We start from the raw sequence: 27,129 nt of genomic DNA on the forward strand, positions 1-27,129 counted from the left end.
TTCCTTCATCAGTGTGGACGTTTCCCGGGAGAGTCAGAGGAGGATGCTGTTTGGCCTCATCTGTTCTCACACGTACAAGGGAGGACCCAACTGTGGGGTTTCTGGGCCCCCACCAACCTCCCCTCAGCAGCTGGAACACGCAGCCTCTCCTCTAGGACTGCAGTGATAGAGGCCTTGCCCAAAAGTTCAGAGATGGCTTTCCCGTTCCCTGCCCACGCCACAGCCTTCCTGCCCCCTCCAGCAACATACGCGACACACATACCTTCACACGTGTGCACACCCCACACGAGCCGGTCACTCTTACCTGTTTCAAAATTGCCTCACCCTGTCCTTTGTCTTCCCCCCAGATTGTGACACAGATGTGAAAAGGCCCATTGGAGGTGACAGACAGGAGGCCGTCCAGCCAGGTACTCTGGGAAGTGCAGGTGGCTTTAGGACACTAGGGAACTCTCAGTTGGTCTGCTGGTTTTGCTCTTGCAGTGTGCATGGGATAGGAAATATTAATAATATGTGCAAGTCACGTTTGATTTCCACGGCCCTAGCAGAGCGGCCTGGTGAACACTATACATTGCATGAATAACAACCTGGTGGAGACGGCGAGACATTTGACCAGTCCCCTCTCATCAGAAATCCTTGTTCACTGGAAAGTGCCAGTGCATTCCAAGTCAGCTCCACAGGCACGTGTGCTGCCAGGAGGGTCCAGGCAGAAGAGCCCAGCCCAGAACACAGGCGGTGGCCAGGATATCAGGCCAAGATGGGAGCCTGGTCCAGATTCCCAGGCTCACAGACAAAAGAAAGCTCCAAGAGTAACTGTTCTTGCAAGAGAGCCTCTTAGACAAAGGGCAGACAGCACAGTACCGCAGCTGGAGTGTCACTGCTCCCAGCCACACCAACCAGAAGTGCCCGCAGCCTTGATTTAATGTTTTAAGGTGTCTAATTGCTGTGGTTCACTCTGAAAGTAGACAAAGTCCCAAAGGAGAAGTCAAATAATTCATTTTGAGATCACAGGCTATCTCCATCGCTGATAGACGCTTCCGGACAAAAGAAAAGCATCCACACTGACTTGCAGGGTAGCAGCTGGATTAACTCGGTTTGCACCCAGGCTACTGCCCTGCAGGAGGGACTCCATTGTTTGCCAGCGCAGTGTCGGTTTTTATTTGACTAGACTGGCTTAGTTTGCATTTTATATGAATATTTTGATTTCATTACACAATGAAATTAAACTTGTATTTACATCAGAACCAAGATGAATTAAATCATTCAGTTACTCTGATCCCAGAATGGTAGCCGGTTTGCACGGCTCGTGCTTTTGACCTTGGGGATTGCTTGGGCTCATCTTTTCTCCTTTCTGTCCCCAGGTTGCATAGGAGGGCCCAAGGGATTGCCAGGCCTGCCAGGACCCCCAGGACCCTCAGGTAATACACAGAGGGAACCCGGAGTGCACCCAGCCTTCCTCCCACATCTTCACGCTTCTGTGTCTCCCTCGCGCATCTTTCCTCTGATCCTGTATCCCCCGTCCCAGACATGATCGTGTCCAGCATCTCAGCACAAACTGGTCTTGCACCTATGGGGAGCCCACTGTCGTTTGCCACTATGGAAAAAGGAGTCTGGTAGCTGACACTTAGTTGGGGCCAGGCTACAAGAGAAAATTCAGCCATGGCTGCAGGGGAACGCCCCCAGGGCAGAGATGGAAGCCTCGTGTTTAGGACTGGACAGGCGTTGTACCTCTATGTATTTTCACTTTATGCCTTTCCATCCCAGGATCTAGGGGAAGAACTTACAGGAGAGGATTCTTTCTTTTGGGTTTTGACTGACAGGAAACAGGAATAAACAAGGCTAGAGTGTTTGTCGCTAGCACCTGGGAGGACCTGGGCTTCGGTCTGCTGGCCCAGGCCATCTCCCAGCCCGTGTGAGAAAGAGTCCGGGCGCTCTTCACAGAGCCCGTGCCTGGGGCCACCCGTGCTTTCTCGGGGATGGCGCGTCCAGTGTTGGCGGTGGGGCCCTGGCCAGCCACCACTGCTTTTGGGATCCCCTGCCTGCACCCAGTCTCTGCTGCCCTGCGCTCCAGGGTCTCCGTGGGCCTGTGAGCATCGGGGAACACAGAGCCAGGGCTTCCAATCAAGCCGGAGGAGGGCTGGAGCCTGAGAGGTGGCCCTGTGCCCGTGTCCATCAGCCTGAGGAAAGCGAGTTCTCTGAGCCATAGGAATTCCGCTTTGGATGTGTCTTCCACTCGGCCTGTGATGGGGCCGGGGAAGCAGGTCACTTGGATAACAGTGTTGCAAGCACGAGACACAGCCAGAGCTGTTCTCACTTGTTCCTTCTGCAACTGAGTCCCCACCTGTGCAAGACGAATAGTGCAGACGGGCATTCTAGACGCTTCCTGCTGCACAAATCATGCCCTCACCGCTTCCCGTGATAAACTGTAAAGAGTGACACCAGTGTAGTTCGAACAGCACTGAGAGTTAGGAAAGTGGGTAGACACACTGTGTGTGCCCTGCACCTAAGGACGTCTGCGGAGTTCACCATGATCACAGGGTCTGGGAACCACAGGACAAATGCAGAGGTATCATTTGCACCATGAGCAGAGGTAAAGGCTCCTTGTGTTGTCTTCTGAGAACTGAGCTTGTATCTTCCGCATTCTGTTAGACCTGCCCCGAGTCTAATTCCGTTCTTGGATTTCAACACCGTCACTCATACAGCAACCCCCAAAATGGTGACAACCCCGCATGTCTCAGATGGTCAGGGAGAACCAGAGGCCAGCATGCTCAACACACACCTGGACCACAGCCGTGTGCCAAGGCCAGTCACCGGGAAAGCCTCAGAGGTCCGAGTGTGGGTTTCTGTGGTTTCAGGGCTCCCCCAGCCGTGCCCAGTTATTTCCATTTCACACCCAGGCCCCATTGCTGGGAGCCCCTTGCTGGCCTCCCGTCCACTCCTCCCTCTCACTCCTGCTGTCTGCACACCACTTTCTAAGAGTGGTGGGTGGGTTTGCATCACACACATCCCCTTCCCCAGATGCCAGGAACGGGGATGAAAAAGCGTGGCAGTTGGGTTTTGTGACATTGGTGAGGAACCTCAGCCCTTCAATTATCAGAAAACACTTCTAGAGCCCACACGCTGGGCCAAGCAAGGTTCAAGTGTTTGAGAAGAGTCAACTCATAGTCCTCATGGTGTCCCCATGAAGCAGGCAGTCATTCTCCCCACTTTACAGATGAGGAGACTGAGGCACGGAAAGTTGTCAGTGGTCGCATGGATAGAATAGGTAGGGCCAAGATTTACAGCCAGGCATTCTGACCCCACCGCCAAAGCCCTCATTTAGAGCACTGTAGAATCTAAATATTGGATATTATTATTCTTATGGTTCTAGTCCGTGAACAGGATTTTAAACACTGAAAATCATTCTGTAAGCCTGGAGGTGCTGTTTCAGGCTGACATTCCCCCAGCCCCATTATTTCCCGGTTTCATGAGATCCACATTAAGTCGGATGCCAAGCATGACCACACCCATTTATCCTCGTGGGACCTCATGTGGTCTGTGGTTTATTTGGGTGTTTAGGTGCCAAAGGCCTCCGAGGAATCCCAGGCTTCTCAGGAGCTGATGGAGGACCAGGGCCCAAGGGTTTGCCAGGAGACCCAGGTCGTGAAGGGTTCCCAGGACCCCCAGGTGAGTTGAGATCAGACCCCCATTCAGCCCCTGGGTTCCAGGGCGGGGACCTGTGTGTGGTTCGTCAGCATCCAGCTCTATTACCTTCCAGTTTGTAGAAACTGTTTTGACAAATACTTGACAACTTTTGCATTTGTCCTTGGGAGATTAGAAATTCTTGATTTTTCGTCACTGATATTGTACTGGGTTTTTGCAGAAGCTACCTACAGATCTCGCAGGGAAAAGGAGACAGGTGTTGCAGAATGGCTGTCCTCCACAACACCTGTCTCCTGGGTATGTCCTCAGTGTTAATCATGATTAATATTAAACATTCTAAAGGCAACACAAAGTTATCCTTTCCTGAGAGAACCCTTAAAGGCATAAACAGCCCTCTCACGATGTGGCTGCAAGAGCTTAAGGCATTAATCTGTATGTGGAGGAAAATGAGGTTTCCCTTAACCAGCTCTGGTGAGGAGTATGCACTGCATGTCAGTGTGCTCTGGAATGCAGCCTGGCGTCCACAGATGTAGGTGTCCTGCAGTTGTGCCACAGGCGATGTGCATGAGTGTGGTGGCACTGCCTTGACTGCAGGGGCATGCACATCTCTCTTTTTTTTTTTTTTTTTTCTTTTTTTTTTATGAAATGGAGTCTCACTCTGTCACCCAGGCTGGAGTGCAATGGCACAATCTCAGCTCACTGAAACCTGCACCTCCAGGGTTCAAGCGACTCTCCTGCCTCAGCCTCCCAAGTAGCTGGGATTACAGGCATATGCCACCACACCTGGCTGGTTTTTGTATTTTCAGTAGAGACTGGGGTTTCACCATATTGGCCAGGCTGGTCTCGAACTCCTGGCATTAGGTGATCTGCCCGCCTCGGCCTGCCAAAGTGCTGGGATGACAGGCGTGAGCCACTGCACCCGGCCACACACGTCTTCAATAGTGTGTGTCTAGTGAAACCGTGGAAGCCATTATGGACAACTTTCCACCCAAGATGAAACATCCTTCCACAGGGTCCTGAGCAGGTTCTTCCAGCCTCTGCTGGAATCCCGCTTGTCACCTAGAACCTGTGGCACATTGGAACCCTCTTGTTGCTGGAAAGTTCCTCCCTGGAATACAGCCTGCCTCCCAGAGAGTTCTCACTGGGCTGTTCCTGAGCCACACAGTTGACTTCCTCGTAACCACACACCCTGAGAGAGGGGCCACATCTCCCACAGACGTCTCATGACCAGGCAGAACTGACCCCGGGAACACACACTTTCTTGTAATGACATCTTTCCATGCCGTTGGAATTCTGAGTAACCTTCTAGGACCCCCACTTATCAGGATTCCTTTCCAGCTGGGCTCTAGAAACTGAATAAAGTGCTCCCCATGTCTGGAATATCACACAGAACGTCGGGACTGTTGCACCCTTAGGTTGAGCAACCTGCAGATGTTCCCAGTGAAGACAGACTGAACCCTGCCCCTCCCCTGATCTCCACTCAGATAGCTGGTTTAAGCCTCAGTGCAGAAGTGTCTGTCAGTCCCTGATAGATGGTATCTTTCTGAATTTCGTGCTGCAGCCCACAGGGATTGTTCCAAACCCCGACCCTGTTTCCTTTCATATGATGGTTTCTCTATGTTTTTCAAAATTGGGAAGCAGACTTTCTGTGTCTGTATCAAGATCCTGGTCAAAACAGCTCTGCATTCGAGTGAAGCAAAGGAAGTCTCCGTGCCTCTGCCCCAGGGATGGGTCTCTGGTGGTGGTGCCCTGCTGGAAGAGTCTAAGTATTTAGAAGTGCAACATTGCCACTCTCATGATTTCATATATACTAAGTTTAAGCATTCATGATTTTGAGAGGAGGATGATAATTCTTGAACATTTTCCTGCTGTGAGTATAAAAGTTCTGTGGTAATTATGATTGGAGTGCACAGCCGTGTCTGCGTGAACGCCATACAGGGCTCCCCTGTAGCGGGGAATGGATGGGATGTGCCCATTGTCAGGCGATTTGGACAGTTGCCCACGTGAGTTGGGAGCCTGTTCCACCATCAAATGTGAGCCCTTACGTCATGAACAGGGAGGCTGGGGCAGGCCGGGGGTGGGTGGTGATTGAGGAACTGACCGGTTTCCGAAACGCACGTCACTTTTTATGGTGCTGAAATATACTGCACTTCCGTCGCCACATGCAGAAGAGGTTAAAACGCCCAATTCAAGGATTGCAAAAATCAGAGTCTGTTCCAGATCTAAGACCCACACGTGCACACCCAAGCACACGGCTCCCCGGGTACAGTTTGTAGCATTGCCAGGGGAAGTCATGTCTCTTCATTGTGAGTAAATCACACCGTTAAAACTCTGAGTACAGTCTAGCTGATTAACGTCAGGTTAATCCAGATCCTTTATCCTGTGTTCCAATCACTCCCAGCTCACAGGCGGGGATGGCTGTACAGGCCCACGAGGGCCCAAGGCCCTGCTTATTGGATCTTTTTGGTGGGATACACCCCACAGAACACAGAGAACATTCCCTTTTCCACATCCATACATAGGAGTGCCGAGCCTGTCGTGTGCTTGATCCTGTCCCACAGAATCACCTGCCAGTCTCGTCGTTGCTGGCTTCTCTCCTGCATGCACAGCGAGGGTGGTGGTGACCTCAGAAGCCTTTCCTTCTGAGCACAGCGTGACTGTCAGCTATGGGAGTTCATTCTGAGGCCACGTCAGGGCTGACTGCACTGAAAAAGGAAGTGACCTATGAGATCATTTTATCCAGTGGCAGCCACAAAAGACACAAGACAGCCACCTTACCTCCATCCACAGATGGGACTTGATGATTTTCATGGTCCATACAACAGAGGGGTGTCATTCCTCTTTGAAGCGTTTCCAAACTGACAGTGATGGGTTTCTACCAGGGAGATGTTACGGCAGGCAGCATTTTGGCTTTGATGGCCCTGCTCGTTCCTGCCTCCCTGGGATTTCACTGTTCCTCACTCACCACAACCTAGAAGGTCCTACAAAAAGCTGTTCTTATTTGCAAAGCAGGGGAACCCATGAATTATGCAAATCTGGGTCCAAGGAGGCGTTCTTAAGGGCTTGTCCACCTTCGCTCAGTTTTAGGGCTGGGGTCCGGATGGCGGGGGAAGCAGAAGAAACGTAACCAACAGAACAATGTGGCAAAGGTTGTAGGTTCCGAGAAGGGCCACAGGGACAAGGGCTCGAGCTGAGGAATGCCTTCTGAGGACCCCATAGCCAAACATTTGCTGTTTCCAGCCTCTTTTTGACACTTCTCTTAGAACGTCACCATGCTAACTTGTGGTTTGGGGCCCACCCATGTTTCCTTTTAGGATTCATAGGACCCCGAGGATCCAAAGGTGCAGTGGGCCTCCCTGGCCCAGATGGACCCCCAGGTCCCATCGGCCTGCCAGGGCCAGACGGGCCTCCTGGGGACAGGGGCCTTCCTGGAGAAGTCCTGGGAGCCCAGCCCGGGCCACGGGGAGATGCTGGTGTGCCTGGACAGCCTGGGTTTAAAGGCCTTCCCGGAGACAGAGGCACCCCTGGATTCAGAGGTGAGTGCCCCACCGGGGAGCCAGGGGCCCCATACCAGCTGCACAGGGCCTCCAAGGGCGACCCCAATCCCTTCCAGGGGATTTGGTAGGAAGCAACAGTACCCTATGGTGTCAGCCGTGCGTACCTTCTCCCGCGGCCTTCCAGTGCTGCTTTAGAAAGTGTCTGTGACAACACCGTGATACCTGCGGTAGTCGGTGCAGTCTGGCCATCTGAGAACTTTGACAGGTGTGGATTAACTGATGTAATCTGTTGTCAAGTTGCATATGCCTGGCCATGATGGGGGCCGTGACAGGCTCACCGGTTTCCTTGGCAGAATCTGTACAGTTGGTATGAGGAAAAGATGATGGGCCTGACCATGCTTAGTCAGAGGTGAAGAAGGAAAATAGGAATAATCTGGAATGCAATTTTATTGGTGTAAAACTTCATACTTTTTGAAAATGTGTTAATGTTGTTTACAGTGTTATCAATGTATCTCTATCAAAGTAGACAGAGCACCCACGTTTTTTTTTTTTTGAGACGGAGTCTCGCTCTGTCGCCCAGGCTGGAGTGCAGTGGCCGGATCTCAGCTCACTGTAAGCTCCGCCTCCCGGGTTTACGCCATTCTCCTGCCTCAGCCTCCCGAGTAGCTGGGACTACAGGCGCCCACCACCTCGCCTGGCTAGTTTTTTGTATTTTTTAGTAGAGACGGGGTTTCACCATGTTAGCCAGGATGGTCTCGATCTCCTGACCTCGTGATCCGCCCATCTCGGCCTCCCAAAGTGCTGGGATTACAGGCTTGAGCCACCGCGCCCGGCCAGCACCCACGTTTCATGAGTGACAAGGCACCCAGTGACTTTAAGGGTTCAAATGATGCCAAATCGGGTTTGGGAACCCCGGCCCCAAGCTTTAGTGAAAGATGATGCCGTGGACAGCAGGTGTTCACACTGGGTGAAAGAAGTGGGGAGAATGCAATGGAATACATTAAATGTCTCCAGTGATAGAGTTTTATTCATGTAGTTATTTAAATGTTTCAAAGACTATTTTTAAATGTGGCACAGTGTTCAAAATATAAAGTCAAGTGAAGAAAACTGGGTTAAAACTGTACTTATTGTGCCATGTCCACTCTGCCAGTGTCTGGTTATTTGTAGGAATGGAAAAGGGCAGGAAGGAAATGCCCAGTGGTAGTCATTATCCCTGAGTGATGGTGTGCGTTACCTTGATTTTATCCTTTATACTTCTTTGCATTTTCCTGATTCCTTAGAGTCCAGAAAAGCATGAAGTACTCTTTTAACAGAATGAGTGTGTGGAGGGAGATGCTGTCTGTGACGAACAGTCCAGAGTCGGCCCCTACAGCTCTTGTCTCTGATTCCCGCAGGAAGTCAAGGGATGCCTGGGATGCCAGGGCTGAAGGGCCAGCCGGGCCTCCCGGGACCTTCCGGCCAGCCAGGCCTGTCCGGGCCTCCAGGACAGCACGGATTCCCAGGAGCTCCTGGCCAAGAGGGGCCCTTGGGGCTGCCAGGAATCCCAGGTCTTGAAGGTAAGACTCCAGCCCTCCCATAAACGTGTAGGATCCTCACTGGTCCTGCCAAGAGAGCTAGCACTGCCTTCTCTGTGGAGCTCTCAAACTCTGTTCCATGGAACCCCTTAAGAGCTGTAGGGATTCCCCAACCAGAACATGTATTTCGCCTAACAAGGAGACATAAACAGCTGGAGACATCGGCTCATCCTCTGTTCCTGTTATGTATATTAAGGATCTAGGGGAGGTTTCATCAGGAAAAAAGAAAAAGGAAGAAATTCCCACTGGAAAAGTTCAGAATCGCCGCTCTGATGTGGCGAGGAGAAATTGTTTTATGAAAGTGCAGGGTGTGGGTTGGAAGCAGGTGGAAAACTGGGGTGGGGAGGCTGGAGCAGAGTAGCGGGGAGGGGAGCCTCGGCTGCATGCCCACCACACACAGGCCAAGGCATGTGGCAGAGGTGGCCCGGAAGACAGCAGGGCACAGCATCCATGGGCATCACCCAGGGCTGGCCAGGCCACTCTCCCAGCACTCAGCACAGCCAGTTTCCCAGACTTCTACGCTTCATGGTCCAGTGAAACTGTCAGTGCAGGTTGGAGGAATCAATACACGTTCCCACCTTTTTGTTTTGTCCAGAAAAACAGCTTTTTAAGGAAGTGTCTTATGTCACCAAAGGACACTGTAACTGAAAAGTGGGAAAGATGCAATTGCTTAGTAAGGAGTGGTCTCCATGGACCACAGTCTAGAAACTCTCAGTCTTAGCATACTTCTCTGGTCTGCCAGTCAGGCGACAACTTTGTCCAGGACCCTAGCAGGTCTTTCTAGGGAACTGCCGCGCCACTGGAAGACGCACACTGGCTTCCCCCATGTGGGGCCTCACCTGTGTCCAAGAGCTGGGGGCTGGACTCAGGCAGGGCCCACTCCCCCATTGCCGCACTAGCCACTGGCTTCCCGGGGTAGCAAACCTGAACCAGAGGTTCAGGCTCCTATCTCAGTATTGACAGGGCGGTGCTGGTTCTCAACTACCGAGAATCAGCTGAACACAGCCTCATGTGTTGCTTACGAGGCCCATGGGAAAACCTGTCCTGAACCAAAGCCTACACTTTATGTGGGGAGAGAGACACACACATGAAAAGGCTCCCACTTGCCCTGGGCAAGCCAGCAGAGTGACCAGGCCACGCGGCCCCCAGTGACCCAGAGGAGGCGGGGACAGGCAGGTCAGAGCAAGCCCAAGGGGAGAAGTACCTGGCACCAGCAGGAGAGAAGGCTGGGACTCGAATGCAGGGTGCGCTCTAGGAAAGGGGGACCACCCCAGCAGAGGCAGGACTGCCCAGGGAACACTTTGGAGCCTGTGATCCCCCAAACCGGCTGGGGAGAAGAACCTGGTATGAGGGGGCTGGGGGTTTGGATGGAAAGATTGAGCCGAAGGTTGGGAGGAGTGAATGCTGGAGCTGAGGAGTTACAGCCCCAAGGCAGAGCGGGCTTTTGGGAGTTTTTAACAGAGAAATGCATTAAGAAGGGATTTTAGGGACCCAGCAGGCAGTCCTCGGACGGCTTGGAGTCGGGGGAGGCGCGAGGACAGCGATGGGCTGGGAGCTGCCAGGCTCACGACAGTGGCACTGGTGAGATGGGAGCACGGAGACCAAAGAGGCAGCGGCAGCCAGTGGGCAGCTGGAGGGTCCCCCAGACTAACTCCGGGCTGGAGCCAGTGATGTTTGCGAGGAACAGGCCAGCTCTTGACTAGCCCCAGTGACCAGGGCCCCCCATTCACATCAGCATCCAAACAGCTTCGTCCCTTGGCTTCTGAAGGCTGCAGTGGGAAAGCCATGTTGGCTGGCACCACCCAGCACAGCCTCAACCTCCAGATAAAGACCTCTCCTGAAAGGCCAGCCCCAGGGTCCCACTCAGGCCACACTTTGGAAACTCACCCCAACGTGGCAGCATTCCACTTTCCTTCCAAGAAGCTTTTCTTACCGAACACTCAAAAGTAAGATGATGTTCTTTCTGCTGTAAAAGCAGAAGAGAGATTTCCTCTGTGTGTGTGTTTGTCCACCCTCTTTGATTTGCTCCTCTTCCCGACAGGTCTGCCTGGAGATAGAGGGGACCCTGGGGACATAGGCGCTCCTGGCCCTGTGGGCATGAAAGGGGTCTCTGGTGACAGAGGAGATGCTGGCTTGGCAGGGGAGCGAGGCCATCCAGGAAGCCCTGGATTTAAAGGAATTGATGGAATGCCTGGGACCCCCGGGCTAAAAGGTAATTGTGTGACTGTGACCAGGGGTCACTTTGCGGGGAGGTTGGGTCTGATAAACTGTGACCTGAGTCAGCTCTGCTGAGCACCTCTGTGGGCCGCGGGGCTGGCCTCACACGTCTGCAGATTGGAGGCCTTGGGACTCTCCTGACCCAGGAGACAGCAGCCTCGGGACGGCTGGTTAATGCTGCTTAGACGCTGGTGGGACCAACGTGCCTGACAAAGCCAGTTTATGAATTTGCCAAGACAAACTGCTCTTGCCTGAGAAGCATCATGTTACTGTAAATGTGACCATCTTACTGTAAATATGACCACACACAGGGAGATGTGTGGAGAGGTCCACTCAGGAGCCTGGATTCAGATCCAGAGGTTATTTGGTGAATTTGAAACCAAAGCAAAGCAAAGTAGTTGGTTACAGGGATAGGTTTCTTTTAGCACAAGCAGGCCAGTCTAGAAGCAGAGCCCTCCATCCCGTGAACATTGCTAGAGACACACAGTTCTGTCCTTCCGTTGCTGGAGACACTGTTCTGTCCTTCTGTTGCTGGAGACACATGGGTTGGTCTTTCCATCACTGGAGACATATGGGTCTGTCTTTCGGTTGCTGGAGACGCCTTGGTCTGTCCTTACGTTGCTGGAGACATTGGTCTGTCTTTCCATGGTCCTGTGTCGTGTTTCCATGCCAGGTGCAGTGTTGCTGCTGCCTTCCTTTCCAGCGCGCCCTTCTGCCTTTGTCTTGATGGGCCTGTGGGCCAGTGGACCTGCATCACCTTCAGATTTCCTTCCTAGTCTTCCTGCCTAACCTTTGTGTGTTTCCTTGTTGCCAGTGTCTGGTCTGAAGACAGGCTGGCTCTGGAATGCTGTCTGTTAATAGCAGAGATCAACAGAGAGAGTTGCTCAGAAGATGGTGTCCCCGGAAATCCCTATTTTAGGTTCAGAATCTTCTTACTTGAGTCACATTGCCGAAACGTTACAGAGATGTGAGATTAAAATGTCCCATGCATTTTGTTCATGTCTAACCCAGCACTTTTCTCTTTTCCTCTGAAGGAGAGAGAGGCTCACCTGGGATGGATGGTTTCCAAGGCATGCCTGGACTCAAAGGGAGAGCCGGGTTTCCAGGGAGCAAAGGCGAGGCTGGATTTTTCGGAATACCCGGTCTGAAGGGTCTGGCTGGTGAGCCAGGTTTTAAAGGTATGTCCCTCTCTTAACATCCTCCTAACCCTTTCGTGGTGGCGTGACATTGCCCAGAATGAATTTTTGAAAACCCATGCGTCCAGGAACCCTAAGTTAGATGAAACAAACAAAATGAACTAACAAAAACTCAAAGGCTTTATCCCTGCCTCAACACACTGACCATGTGATAAGGGAATAATCCTAACCAAAGGAAACTCTTGAGAACCAAAATGATGGCATCGCTAAGAACCAAGTATGTCATGAAAACATATTCCACCATGAGTATATTGTGGTAAACATAAAGGGGGGCTGGTGAAAAGCAGGGAACAGATGAGTTCCAAGAGAAGGGAGTGCCATCCGGTGCAGGAGGACACAGCTTTCCAAGTGGAAGCATGTAACACAGTGCCAGAGAGAACGCGGGCCACACATGAGGTGGGTTCAAACCCCACGCGGACAGGCATCTCAAGACCCCCCAGGTCAGGCCCCTCGTTCATTGAGTTTATTACTAAGAAGTCACATTTTCGTGACTTCTGTTCAGATGCTTTTGTTCTGAAATAATCACAGTGGTCTCTAAAAACTTAATGACTGAGAGTGAGTGTTGGTGAGGAGGTGGAGAAATGGAGACCTTCATAGGCTGCCGGCAGGAGTGTAAAACGCTGCGGTCAAAACAGTTTGGCAGTTAATTATAAAACTAAACAGAGTTACCCAGAAGTTCTACTCCTAGATGAAGATCATTGAAAATATAGGTACAGACAAAACTGAGGACACAAATGCTCATGGCAGCATCCTTCATAGCAGCCGTACTTGGAAACAACCTGAAAATGCATCGACTGATGAATGGATGAGTAAAATACGGCAGAGCTGTGCAGGGGCACATGCAGCGCTGCAGAAGGATGGGGCTGTCAGACATGGCGCGTGGGCGAGCCTTGAGAACACTGCACCACGTGTCGTCTGACCGCGTGTATATGAGATGTCCACAGTAAGCAAATTTACAGAAATGAAAAGTAGGTTCGCAGTTTCCTAAAGCTGAGGGTTAGGGGAGAATTAGGGAATGGCTGTCAGTGGTTCCAGGGTTTCATTTTCTGGGATAAAGTATTCTCAAGTTAGATAGTGCTGCTCGCGTACAGTTCTGTGAATACACTGCAGTTATGTAACTGTTCTCTTTACTGGAGTGAGTTGTAGGGCATATAAATTATACATCAATAAGCGGGTTTTATTTTTGTTTTGAGACGGAGTCTCACTCTGTCGCCCAGGCTGGAGTGCAGTGGCGTGATCTCGGCTCACTGCAAGCTCCGCCTCCCGGGTTCACACCATTCTCCTGCCTCAGCCTCCTGAGTAGCTGAGACTACAGGCGCCCACCACCTCGCCCGGCTAATTTTTTGTATTTTTAGTAGAGACGGGGTTTCACCGTGTTAGCCAGGATGGTCTCAATCTCCTGACCTCGTGATTCACCTGCCTCGGCCTCCCAAAGTGCTGGGATTACAGGCGTGAGCCACCGCACCCAGCCCAATAAGCTGTTTTAGAAAACCTTAATTACTCTCCAGAGTTACAGCTTTTACAGATTTTCAGCAAAATAAAAATTGCAATCTTGGGTGCTCATTTTTGTTAAGATTTTTACTCACACTTGGCGTTTTCAAATAGTCTTCATGTTAACAGAGATTTCAGGCTATTTCACGCAAAAAAAAAATGGCATTTTAAGATTAAGTAATTTTCAGCTCCACTGTAATCATTTCCTCGAGCCTCCTTGGGGTGAAGTTAACCGTGGAGGTGTCTGTCCCTCCACTGGTGGGCATGCTCTGTGGGGTCAGGACCAATTTATGGTTTTGATCCCATCAGCCTCTAGCCAAGTACTGAATACACAGTAAATGCTTAGAGAATGAAACTCAAGTTATTTTCACTCAGCCAGATTTCACTCACTCCTCCAATGAGGATGGATTCCGGGGCATCCCCAGCCTGAACTAGCACAGTTTCCCGCCTCGCCTGCAGCTCTGGGCCCCTCCCCTCCTGGAATTCCTCAGCTCCTCAGAACGCCCCCCAGACGTCCCTTCCATGCTTCTCCTCCCTGTGAAGGTGCCTACAGGAGGGCACGGAGCTGGCACCCTCCTCATGGGCCTTCCTACTTGTGACCGAGGTCCATCACAGTCCCATCAGAGCACGCGTGACAAAATGACCCTGTCACAAAATATCCTCTGGAAGCCGCGCCGGCTTTGACCGCTCCCTCTGCGTCGCTGGCAGGCACATCCACCCACTGTGGTGCTGTGTGCTCCGTGACTCCGGCCCCAGGCCCAGGACCCTGGAGCCACCCCCAACTCCGACTACTCCGATGGACACAGGAGAGGCTTTTCCGGCGCCTCTGGTCTCTCTCCGGGGCTTCCCCGCTTGCGGGAGACGCGCAGCCCCCGTGCCTCAGGGACCAGGTCTTCACCTGTGTTCTCCTGCGTGGTCTGGAGCCCCCAGAAAATGACAGCACTCTATTCCCTTCCAGGCAGCCGAGGGGACCCTGGGCCCCCAGGACCACCTCCCATCATCCTGCCAGGAATGAAAGACATTAAAGGAGAGAAAGGAGACGAAGGGCCTATGGGACTGAAAGGATACCTGGGCGCAAAAGGTGAGTCTTCTGACCTGCAGCCAGGGGTCCCCTAGTCCTTGCTGCCCTAGCCTGCCCCAGCTCCTGCTGCTCTCCGTCCCCAGAGACGCCCGTGCCCTACACCTGGCTTTCTTCGTGCTTTTCGTCTCTGGGCACCCCGTTTGTCCACAGCCCATGCAGGGTTGTTCTCTGATGCCTGAGTAACCTCGCTTTCCCATCTTAAGATTTGCAGCACTTAGGATAGCAGAATGCATCCAGGCTGCAACATTGAATACTTCGGGAGGGCAGGTGCTGCGTCCTCACCAGAGTGTTACACACCAGGGTCTTCCTGCAGGTATCCAAGGAATGCCAGGCATCCCAGGACTGTCAGGAATCCCTGGGCTGCCTGGGAGGCCCGGCCACATCAAAGGAGTCAAGGGAGACATTGGAGCCCCGGGCATCCCTGGTTTGCCAGGATTCCCTGGGGTGGCTGGCCCCCCTGGAATTACAGGGTTCCCAGGATTCATAGGAAGCCGGGTGAGTGGGCATCTTTTACTCCCCTTGTTCTGTGAGCTCCTCTCCCCTTTGCTTGTTGACGAACATGCTTTGGTCTGGCATTTGCTAGGGTGAGAGTGTCAGCGGCAGGTTCAGGGCAGCCTCAGGCTTGGCGTGGTCCACACAGCCCTGTAAGGAGCTGCTGCACGTGGACACTGTGCGGATGTGGTGTGAGGCCACCCAGCTGCTGTGGCCCTTCTGTGGGCTTGTGCTGGGTGAAGCATGTTGTCTGCATTTTTATGGGGTCCTTGAGAGAAGAAAACTTGAATTTTCAGGGATCGGAGCTCTGAAATTGAGCACATCAGTGACACCAGGCCTGAGAGCCCATGGCTGAATCACAGTGTAGACCTGGGGCCGGGCAGCCTGGCTTCCCATCCAGGCCGCCATTCACTCAGCCTTTGTTCAGCAGATGTCTGTTGAGCACTTGACGTGGGCCAGACACGCTGTTGTGATGGTAACAATGATGGCCCTGACCCGGGCAGGGCTCTCTTTTCCACACCTTCTCCCTCAGCTGCAGAATGAAGGTAGTAGCTACCTTGCAGTTTTCTTGAGTGCTGTATAAACAGTGTATATAACATAGCACAGCGTGGCTCCCCATAGATTGCATTTCCTAGAATTCCATTTCTAGCCTCTTTCATGTAAGGATAGTGTACTCTCACAGTCCCCAGCCCGCGGCTGGCCTTCCCAGGGGGATGGGCACATTTGGAGCAGATCAGAAGGTCTGGGCCCCTTGGTGTGAACCCTTAGTGGCAGGCCAGGGCCTGCCTGTGTGTCTGGCCCACCTTGGTATACAGAATTCTTCAGGGGTCTTCCTCCCCTCACTCCCAAAATCTGCAGCTGAGAGGATCTTCTAGACAGTCTGTGTGTGCTCTTCAGGTCACTTTAAAAAAGAAAGATGCCAGCCAGGTGTAGTGGCTCTTGCCTATAATCCCAGCACTTTGGGAGGCCAAGGCAGGCAGATCACTTGAGGTCAGGAGATTGAGACTAGCCTGGCCAACATGGTGAAACCTCGTCTCTACCAAAAATATAAAAAATTAGCTGGGTTTGGTGGTGCACACTCATAATCCCAGCTACTAGGGAGGCCGAGGCAGAAGAATCGCTGGAACCCAGGAAGCGGAGGTTGCAGTGAGCTGAGACTGCGCCATTGCACTCCAGCTTGGCTGACAAAGCAAGACTCCATCTCAAAAAAAAAAGAAAAAAGAAAGCTGCCTGTGTCTACCAAAGACACCTACAACAACATCCAAAGGACCTTTATTCATAATAGCTTGAAACTAGAAAACAGCCCAAATGTCCACCAACAGGGAAAAGAATAAATGAACATGGTATATTCTGACTAGACACAGCATTTTCTGTGCATTTTATCTCCATACGCAGCAATAAATGAGAATTCTTGGTAAAATCCAACAACCTAACTTCATTTCCAAACTTTATGTTGAACAAAATAAACCAGAAACAGCAAAGGACACATGATTCAGTTTCATTGATGTGCAGTTGAGGAACTGACAAGGCTGTTTGATGGGGTATTGGGAGCACGGCTGCTTTAGGTGGGGTTATCATAGAGTGCTGACAGTGTTCTGTGTCTTTCAGTGACACATGAGTTCAAATGCACTGAGCTGTGCATTTAAGATGAGTGGACATTACTGTATTTAAGTTATGCCTCAGAGAAGTAAACTTTGAGAAAGAAAAATAGAGCATTATCTAAACAAAGGTACCTGTGGATACCCTCCCCCTTCCTCCCACAAAGGAGCTTTTTTTTTTTTTTGAGACAGAGTCTCACTCTGTCACCCAGACTGGAGTGCAATGGCATGATCTCGGCTCACTGCAACCACCACCTCCTGGTTCAAGCGATTCTCCTGCCACAGCCTCCCAAGTAGCTGAGATTACAGGCATGTACCACCACGCCCAGCTAATTTTGTATGTTTAATAGAGACAGGGTTTCACCATGTTGGCCGGGCTGGTCTTGAACTCCTGACCTCAGGCAGTCCACCTGCCTCGGCCTCCCAAAGTGCTGGGATTCTAGGCTTGCGCCACCGTGCCCAGCCTGGCTATATTAATACTGCAGCGACTCATGTTAGGCCATGCTTGGGCATTGATGCTGTAGTACTGAAGCCCCGTGGCACCAGGGCAGACCAGAATTCTCATGCTCCTTCTGTGGAGGAAGCCACTCTAGAGAGGAAAACTAGGGCTTCCAGGAAGCCACCAAGCACCCCAGGCATCTTCCCAACCTCCTCACCAGCCACCTACGTCCTTCTGGAGAAGTCTCCCTCTGTGCACAGATGGAAGTGCACAGCCCCATGTCTCTGTTACAATCTAGGGAGCAAGTTCTGCAATCTGGCTGCCCAAATGGAAATCCCAGTTCTGCCACTTGCTGGCTGAGTGACCTTAAACAAAACCTGTCTGTGCTTCAGTTTCCTTGCCTGTCGCTGGGAAGTAATGGTGCCTACCTGGCAGGGTTTTCATGAGGCGTGAATACACCGTTGAGATGGGGTCCACCATGTGTGCGCAGGAAGGCATGGCAGAGCGAGGATGTGGTCAGAGTCCCCGCCGCTGCTGACATCACCGCACCGTCGTGATCGAGACCTGGGCCCTTAATTATGATGCAGTTGCCAAGCTTGTTTCATTTGATCACTTCACAGTTCCATAAGAACAGCAAGGCCAGGCACAGTGGCTCAGACCTGTAATCCCAGCACTTTGGAAGGCAGAGGAGGGAGAATCACTTGAACCCAGAAATTCAAGCCCAGCCTGGGCAACATAGCAAGACCCCATCTCTACTAAAAATTTAAAAAATATTAGTCAGGCTTGGTGGCTCACACCTGTAATCCCAGCTGCACAGGAGGCTGAGACGGAAGGATGGCTTGAGTCCAGGAAATCGAGGCAGCACTGAGCTGTGATTGTGCTTCTGCACTCCAGCCTGGGTGACAGAGTGAGATCCTGTCTCAAAGAAAAAAATAAATAAACAAAAAGAACAGCTAAGCAAACCACCTATGATACACACTGAAAAACTCAAGTTTTCTGCAAAATGACGAGATCACACACCTTGAGTATAGTTGTTAGCATACTGGGTAGTTAAACAAGTGAGCTAACTTCAGAGTGACAGCTGACTTCACTAACAGCCTTCTAAGATGGTTCGTGTCTGTCCTTAGGGTGACAAAGGCGCCCCCGGGAGAGCAGGCCTGTATGGCGAGATCGGCCCGACCGGTGATTTCGGTGAGTGTTGCCCGTCCAGTGAAAACAGGGAGTCCACGATTCAGAGCTCTCTGAGCACGTAAGCCAGTATCAGACCTGCAAGTGCTATTAGGTATTTTAAAGCAAATTATTCTTGTTAGGAATATCACAAAATAGAAGTTGCAAAACTCACAGCCTCCCGGTGGAAAGTCCTGTTCTTAGCCATCTTTTTTGCATTTAACAGGTGACATCGGGGACACTGTAAATTTACCAGGAAGACCAGGCCTGAAGGGGGAGCAGGGCACCGCTGGAATCCCAGGTACACGAGTTATTTTCCGTGTCTTCATCTTCAACAACAGCCCTGAGCCTTCGTCTAGGAGCCCGACTTGCCAAACAGATCAAATTTGGTAACAACCAGAAAGCACTTGATAGGGAATGAGGTCTTCAAGCCCAATGTGCAAGAAAGACCGTCAGTTTTAATTAAGTTAAATCTGAAGGCAAAATCAAGACGTCTTTCTCTCTCTGTGTCTCTCTCGTTGATACTGAAAATAGCCAGAATGGACACTCAGTGGATGAGAGTCACTGCAGCCTGTAAAGTGTAGCTGGTGAAAAACCACCTAGCACCCTGGCTTCCGGAACACCTGAGGGGGTGCAGCAGGTGGTCGCTGAGCCGAGCTTCTCAGAAACAGCGAAGGGTCCAGGAAAGGGGGAGTGGCAGTCAGGCCATCGCTTAAGAGAGATACGGAGGCAGCTGACCAGCCCGAGCAAGCTGGGAGGGGCTGGGATGGCACAGTGCCTCCCTTCCCTTCTGCGCATCACTGAGGTTCCACTCCTAAATTCCTGCCTGCCGTGACGTCTCAAGGGACCTGTGATAGTTTTCTTCCTTCTCGGGATTTTCGTTTGGGGGGACCCCACACTGCTCAAGTTGCTGGAGCCCCAGGTGTTTGCAGGGCTGGCCCTGGTGGGAGAAAAGGAGTCTGTCCAGGGTTGACCAGTGGGGAGACTGCTGGGCTAGTTCTTTGTCTAGAAATTGCTCTGGAAGGCAAAGACGTGTTCGGTTGAGCACAGGATCAGAGAACTGCCACTGGGAAATAGGCGCCCCTGTTTACCAGCCCTCCTGGGCTCCTTTGTTATCTGTGACCTGGGCTCCCAGTGGCTTCCTCCTGAGTGACAGGGGAGCTCTGTGCTGCTAAGCCATCCGACGCTTGGCTGGCTGCGTCTCCCACCCTAGGCCATCACTCTGGCCGTTTGGTTTATAAAGACAGAAACGTGGACCATCATTACCATGCGTCTGTAATGATGCCTTCACTTGTTCAACTGAAAATGTGTCAGGGAAGAGACGCTACCCCCACCCAAGAATTATTTTTGGTGTTACCCTTTGAACATTTTGGTTTTTGTTAGACTCTGGGGCCAGAAAGGCTTTGGAGTGGAGCCTCCCCTGCGTCCATCACCAGGAGACAGTGTCTCAGAGCTGCGGTCCCACAGTGGAAGGGTGGGGCCAGCTGTGCCCATCGTCCCTGGGGGTGTCCTGTTTTCCCTAAGACAGTGAGGGGTGCATGGGTGCTGCCTTGAAGGCTGGCTAGTGCAGGCTCAGAGGGAGGAACTAGGTTAAAAAGCAGCTGAGGAAGGAGCACGGTTAGATGCCTCTCTCCATTCCTGGAGGAGCAGGAGTATGGTTCTGTACATACTAGAGCTGGGGTTCCCTGGAGCCCACAGGGGTGCGGTGTCTGTTCCAACAGCATGTCTGTGGTTGCAGGTCTGAAGGGATTCTTTGGAGAGAAGGGAACAGAAGGTGACATCGGCTTCCCTGGGATAACAGGCGTGACTGGAGTCCAAGGCCCTCCTGGGCTTAAAGGACAAACAGGTAAAATCTCCCGCAGCCACACAGCCTTCCTCAGGCGGGCCCTCCGGAGACCCCAGAACAAAGGCGGCCAATGTTGTCAGTTTCCTCCAATCACACCCAACCCTGGAAGCTCACTCATGCCTGCTGCCCGCTTAGCAGCCTTCCTCAGGGCGGACGGCGTGGGGAGAAACAACCGCCTGGGCTGGGGGGAGACCTGAGAACTGGAGAGAAGCATGGGGGTGAATGAGAAGTGCCTTTTCGGCCGAGCCTCAGTTTTATCATATAGAAGCCGACAGTTTGTAAGGGATCCCTTTGCTTGCATTGAATATGCAGAACCCCCTAAGAACATCCTCGGTTAGAGAAGGAGAGCGGACAGTGGGCTGGCTTCCCACGGTGTTGCTGCTTCTGGCTGTGTTTACTCAGCACCGGGGAACGCCAGGAGGCTCATATCTCTAGGCTCTGCCTCGGGGTCCTCTCCAGACGTCTATTTGGATAATAGGGCGAGAATTAAAACAACACGCTATTTTCTCTCTGGCAAGGCTGAGCAAATCCTACTGAATTTGTTTGTGGGGTCTAAGACCACTTGCATCCCCAGCTTGAGGGACAGGTCTAATCTCTCCTCCAACTGGCACTGCAGCCCTTCCAGCCCTCAGCCCCTCCCAGAGCAGCTGCCCCTTCCGCCAGGACCTCACCAGGCAGTGCCCAAGGTGTCCTGTGTGCTCAGACTTAATGCTGTGTTCACTCCCAGGCTTTCCAGGGCTAACTGGGCCTCCAGGGTCGCAGGGAGAGCCGGGGCGGATTGGACTGCCTGGTGGCAAAGGAGATGATGGCTGGCCGGGAATTCCAGGCTTACCAGGTAAGGCCACGCAAAACACACGGTCACCCAGACCCAGAGTCGTGAGCTGTGCAGGAGGCACCACTGAGCAGGCCAGCCTCTCGCAGGGTGACTTCAAAGGCCCATATGAGAGCAAAGGCAGGTTTGCTGTGGCTTGTGGTGGTCTGCACCAACATAGCAGCACAGGGTATACTGGTGCCCCCAGCGACTGGGAATCAAGCCAGACGCATAAATCTGCCCAGGACTTCACCTCCCAGAAGGGATGAATGAAAGCCTCCCAGAGAGGCTTCAGGGTCCACTTGTCATCGCCACACAGGGATGCGCAGCGAGATCAGGGTGCAGGAGCAGCCTCAGTGTCCCACTGTGCCGCACAGGCCACCCCGGGGCCGCCTGACAGCCCCCTCGCAACCCCGAGATGGGCCACCCTGCCATGCTTACTGCCCACGTCACAGAAGGAATTGCCACCCGTTTGCTGTGTCCTGCTTTAGAAATATTTACCCTCAGAAATCCAGAGGGAATGGAAATGACACCGGGCTATTTGTTCCAAGCAGCTTTTACAAACCAAACATACAACAGTGGCCAGGCGTCAAGAAGAGGTATGGGACATGTCACCCCTCCCCAGGCCCCTTCTGGCCTACTGAGTCTGTTAAAAAGATTCCATGAAGACAGTGTCCCACTTCAGTGGTTTTCCTAGGTAACATAAGAGTAGTTAGTTTACATGTCATGTAAGTTGAGCGTGTGGCTTAGCTGCTTCCTATTTGTGGGGCTTTAGCAGGATTGTATGGGTGACGGTACCAGGTGACAGTTTCAGAGCCAACAGAACACATCTGAGTTATCTTGAGGGTTTCTCCGACCCGGAACTCCCTGTGCCATCCTACACGTGAAATAACAATGAGTGACACCCTCACAGGTTTTCCGGGACTCCGTGGGATCCGCGGCTTACACGGCTTGCCAGGCACCAAAGGCTTTCCAGGATCCCCAGGTACTCTGTGCTGAGTCTGCCCTCTAGACTTCAGGGAAGGGAGGGTCTCAGAGAGCTGGGTGGGCTTCCTGAAGTGCTATGTGATGGGCCCTGAGAGGCGGGTCTGGGCCCTGTGGTCCTGTACACTGCTAAGATGTGATCCCTAAGAATCGGTTTCTCAAGCCAGTTGCTGTGTTGAATGGACCCATCAGGCTTTTAGACAGAAAGAGAAATAGAGTCCTTGCTTTTTCAGCAGCACTGTGTGGACAGTGGGACGCAGCTGCACCCCTCGGGTGTCCAGAGTATTCGCTCTGCCCAGTGTGTGTGATCTTTCATTTCATTGGCATAAGAAAGCCCGCGGTCTCCACCTACCCCGGGGCAGTTCTGATGCTGGAGACAGTGATAGCGTTGAGTCTGTGGGCACCCACAGGCTGGGAGCCAAAAACAACCGAAATGGGTTTCCTCCCAGTTCTGGAGGCCAGTGGCCAGAGGCTGGAGGCTGGGATCCGCATGCCTGCGTGGTCGGGTTCTGGGAGGGCCGCGTCTTGGCTGCTCGCTGTGTCCTCACAGGAGAGAGCACCCGCTCTCCCCTGTCACTTCTTATAAGGGCAGTAACCCCATCTTGGGGCCCCATCCTCATGACCTTATGGCGTAACCCTAATTACCTCCCAAAGGCCCCCCCTTCAAATGCCATCACTCTGGAGTTAGGGCTTCCACTTATGAACTTTGGGGCTGGGGAGAATGACACCATCAGTCCATAGCGATGGCGAACCAAGGGCTTCTTATTCCACAGGAAAAAGAAACTGACACCTTTCATAGCATTTTCTGGCTTATTTTATAAACTATTGTAGCACATTTTTTTCCCTGAAGGGGATATAAAGCCTCATGATTTCCAACAGCCAATGGCAGAATAAGGTTTCCATCCTGAGCCCTTCCAGGATGTAATAACAGCATCTGGATGTCGATTTATTCATCACAAGGATCATCAGGCTTTCCCACAGAAGGCCTCCCTTTAACCCTGTCCTCCCCAAGAAGCTGACATAGCAATAGTACAGGAAGGCCTGGCAGCTTCTTGAAACTTCTTTATTTTAAATTCAGCTATTTTCACCCTAAATCTTAATGTCCTTCTCTTTTCATTTAATTTTGTAATCTATTATAGGACTAATAAAATAACATTTGAAGGACATCAGGCACTAAGTGGGGAATCATTTTATTATTGATTGTGTCTGTTTTTCAAAAGATAACCTTGTTTTCTTTTCAATGTATACAAATTATTTATGTTCAGTGGAGAAAAAAAATTAACACATTTAAACACATTTAAAAATTAACACATTTAAGAGGGAGAAAAGCACCCATAATCCTAAAGCTGCTTTTAGAATGTGCTCTTTGTAGACGTTTCATATAACCAAATATTGCTCTGTCTACAGGTGAATTTGTATGTGTGTATATGACATGTAAATTCAGGCACTCCTGCGTCATTAACACTCCATTCCAGTTCCAATGGGCAAGTGGCAGGAGATCCTTGTCAAGTTGTCTTGCTGTTTCCTGCCACGATGGCGATGAACACCTGTTATGAGAACGGGGAAGACTTTAGACAGTGTTTACTTTGAAAACATAATTAAGCATAGCCTGAAGAGCAGCCCCCAGGAGCCAGGAGGCCCGGGACGGGTCCCAGCTCGTTGACCCACTGTTCCTGTGAATTTGGACCCTCTGATGGGCCTCGATCCTCTTATCCATAAAGCCAAGGGCTTCCACTGTGATCTCTGTAAGATCCCTTCCAAATCTGAGCTCCTGCGACCTAGAGGCCATATACTGTAATGCAATCTGAAATCACCAAGGCTGCCTCTGTTTCTCTGCTTTTGAGGCACCCCGAGCTGTTCTTTCCCTCAGGAAAGTCAGCTGTATGGTTGGAAACACCGACCTCAGCTGCTGTTATAACTCTTCCACAGGTGCCGACATCCACGGAGACCCAGGCTTCCCAGGCCCTCCTGGGGACAGAGGCAACCCAGGAGACGCCAACACCCTTCCAGGCCCTGTGGGAGTCCCAGGACAAAAAGGAGAGCAAGGAGCTCCAGGTGAGGCCACACATTCCAAAGCCAACATTGCTGTCCCCATAACCAGAACCCACCCAGAGGTGGGGCCATGGAGTGTCTGTGGGGTGGGAGAGGCTGCTTAGAAGTGCAGGAAAGAGCTGGTTTTTCTGGGGAGGACTACCTGTTGCAGAACCTGTCAGCTAGTCTTAGTTTGTTAGGCAATTTATTTCTTCCCATCTGTGTTAGTGAGGCACTGACCAGCCATCCCGAGGAGTCACTGATAAGCTCCCTGGCCTAGAGACCCCGTCAGATCCCTCCGTGTGCCTGGGACACTGGCACAGGCCTTGCCATAACAAGCACTCTGGGTAGTGAATGTGCGAATAAATAAATGCATTAAACCTCCCAGCAGAGCCACGCTGAACCATACTTGGGTAGGAAATAACCAGAAACCTATCTTCCCACCCCATAGCCTCCCTGCTCACCATTCAAGGTGGGCTCAAGTCTAAATGGCAGTGAGAAACATTCCTAAATAAAAACAGAAACCAGGACCTTCCTGGGAGCCAGTGTGCTAAGCGTGTTGTGGTCTCATTGTGCATGAGCCCACAACCCCAGAGTCTGTTTCTGAGATCAGTGGGCCTCTCCCCCACCCCACCCACCTCACCAGCCTGACCAGGTGCATCTCCTGGCTCAGGTATGGGAGCGGGGCAGCACACCTGAACGGACAGTCCGGGCACCCTGGGCTCCATGGTGGGAACAAAAACTCTGGCTTCCATGCACAAAAGCCTGAGTTTTTCTAGTGCCAACTCCCCATGAAGCTAGAACCAGACACCCACAGGAAAGGAAGTCAGAACCAAGGAGGCCAGCAACCCTCACTTTTCCTGGGGTGCAGGGATATCTCAAGGCTTGCAGATCACATCTGACTCTCCAGGATCTGCTGCCTGCCCTCTCCCCTCATCAAGAGCTAGAAACTCCGGAATCCCCTAGCCTCAGAGCTCCACAGCACTGATCTGAAGATAGGAGAAAGAGGAGGGGTGCTGCCAACAGGAGCCAGACTATCCTGGGAGGCTGCATGGTGCTGCCAGAGCCCTAGTCAGGGTGAGGATCCAGGACAGTACACCAGCACAGCCTCAGCCAGGGATGGGGATCTAGGGTCAGTCCACCAACACAACCTCAGTCAGAGTTGCGGATCTAGGGTCAGTCCACTAGCACAACCTCAGTCAGGGATGAGGATGTAGGGTCAGTCCACCAGCACAGCCTCAGTCAGGGGTGAGGATCTAGGGTCAGCGCACTAGCACAAGCTCCACTCAGGAGTGAGAATCTAAGGTCAGTCCATCAGCACAGCCTCAGTCAGGGGTAAGGATCTAGGACAGTCCACCAGCATAACCTCTGCTAGGGATGAGGATCTAGGGTCAGCGCACCAGCAGAAGCTCCACCCAGGAGTGAGGATCTAAGGTGACTCCACCAGCACAGCCTCAGTCAGGGGTGAGGATCTAGGTCAATCTACCATCACAGCCTCACTCAGGGGTTAGGATCTAGGTCAGTACACCAGCACAGCTTCAACCAGGATTGAGGGTCTAGGGTCAGTCCACCAGCACAACCTCCACTCAGGACTGAGGATCTAGGTCAGTCCACCAGCACAGCCTCAGTCAAGGGTGACGATCTAGGGTCAGTCCACCAGCATAAGCCTCCCAGGAGCCCAACAGTAGAGTTGACCATGCCCATGACCTTTAAATCAGACACCTGTTGGGTTCTTGTTCTGCATCTCACATGCGCCATATTTTTACCATGTGACCTTGGCCATGGTATTGAATGCCTCTGGCATTGTCTGTAAAATGAGAATAAAAATGTGCTTGTGAGTGTTGGGAGGATACAATGAGATACTACAGGTAAAGCTCTTGCACACAGGAGGCCAGCAATAAATGTCTGCTATTTTTAAAGGCCTCGAAACAGCATTGTTTTCAGAGTGTCATGATGATCACTTTACCAGTCTGTCACCTGAAAGCCATCTGGGAACTCAGCAATGGGGAAGACTTGGCCAGGAGATGTGGAGAGGAGATCCGGCACAGGGAGGGGCAGAGGAAACTGAGATGGGATTTCGACAGGGTGCACACAGTGGGCCGTAGAGAGGGGTCACAGAGCACAGCTGCTGGCATTTCGCATGACCATGCATTTTTAAAGTTTGATTCACACACAGCATGATGTTCAGGCCCTGTACTTGACCACAAAAAAAAATTAAGATTTCCATCCCCGAGGGCAGAAATTTTCCTCATTTATTTTCCACTTACACCTCAGCAAAATGCTTGTCCCTGAGTGAGTGCTCAACAAATACTTGTTGGAGAAGAATATTGTGAAATTGTAGGATAATTTTCTGACATCAGTGGAGAGTTATATGTAGCTCGGAACACCCCTAAGGTAACATTGATGGCCTTATTACACATTTGATCTGTGTGGGACCCATTTATCTAAACTCTATGTGACCTCCTGTGGCACTCCCTGCATTCCATCCCAGGGACCTGGACGGTGTCCCCGGCTTCCAAGCCACCGTGAGGCATATTGACTTTTGTAAGCCATGCCCCCACCCTCGACCTGCACGAACATCACAGTGGGCCCATGAGCTGATGACTTCAGAGCAGGTCCTGGAGACCAGAGCAGACACTGCCCAGTGCCACTGGGCCTTGGCATATGAGGCCACTGCCTCTGGCTAGTGATGAGGGAAAGACGACTTTCCATGATGATGTTCACACACTGATACAATGTCATTCAGGATACACACTCTTCTCTGAAAATATGGGAATAATTTGAATCCATTATCTTCCTTTGCATGAGTTGCACCTCATTTGTGTTAGTTCATTCTCATGCTGCTTTGAAGAAATACCAGAGACTGGGTAATTTATAAAGGAAAGAGGTTTAATTGACTGACAGTTCTGCATGGCTGGGGAGGCCTCAGGAAACTTACAATCATGGCAGAGGGGGAAGCAAACACGTCCTTCTTCACTAGCAGTAGGAGAGAGAAGTGCCAAGTAAAGGGTGGGGGGAAGCCCCTTATAAAACCATCGGATCTCGTGGGAACTCACTATCAGGAGA

At 51.7% G+C, this 27,129-nt stretch overlaps 1 protein-coding gene across 1 annotated transcript in view; it reads left to right on the plus strand.

The window, feature by feature from the left end:
• The window catches only part of COL4A2 (collagen type IV alpha 2 chain), a 197,967-nt gene that overhangs the window by 157,190 nt on the left and 13,648 nt on the right, over positions 1 to 27,129 (plus strand). The window contains exons 26-40 of the mRNA XM_025364401.1: positions 348 to 407; positions 1,359 to 1,415; positions 3,556 to 3,663; positions 6,954 to 7,175; positions 8,531 to 8,692; positions 10,752 to 10,922; positions 11,962 to 12,105; positions 14,573 to 14,695; positions 15,009 to 15,190; positions 18,352 to 18,415; positions 18,618 to 18,692; positions 20,130 to 20,237; positions 20,965 to 21,072; positions 21,962 to 22,033; positions 23,962 to 24,087. Coding sequence (XP_025220186.1) covers positions 348 to 407; positions 1,359 to 1,415; positions 3,556 to 3,663; positions 6,954 to 7,175; positions 8,531 to 8,692; positions 10,752 to 10,922; positions 11,962 to 12,105; positions 14,573 to 14,695; positions 15,009 to 15,190; positions 18,352 to 18,415; positions 18,618 to 18,692; positions 20,130 to 20,237; positions 20,965 to 21,072; positions 21,962 to 22,033; positions 23,962 to 24,087 — 1,782 coding nt within the window. The remainder of the gene's footprint in view (positions 1 to 347; positions 408 to 1,358; positions 1,416 to 3,555; positions 3,664 to 6,953; positions 7,176 to 8,530; positions 8,693 to 10,751; positions 10,923 to 11,961; positions 12,106 to 14,572; positions 14,696 to 15,008; positions 15,191 to 18,351; positions 18,416 to 18,617; positions 18,693 to 20,129; positions 20,238 to 20,964; positions 21,073 to 21,961; positions 22,034 to 23,961; positions 24,088 to 27,129) is intronic.

Source organism: Theropithecus gelada, chromosome 17 (assembly GCF_003255815.1).
Source record: "Theropithecus gelada isolate Dixy chromosome 17, Tgel_1.0, whole genome shotgun sequence".
NCBI classification, from domain to species: domain Eukaryota; kingdom Metazoa; phylum Chordata; class Mammalia; order Primates; family Cercopithecidae; genus Theropithecus; species Theropithecus gelada.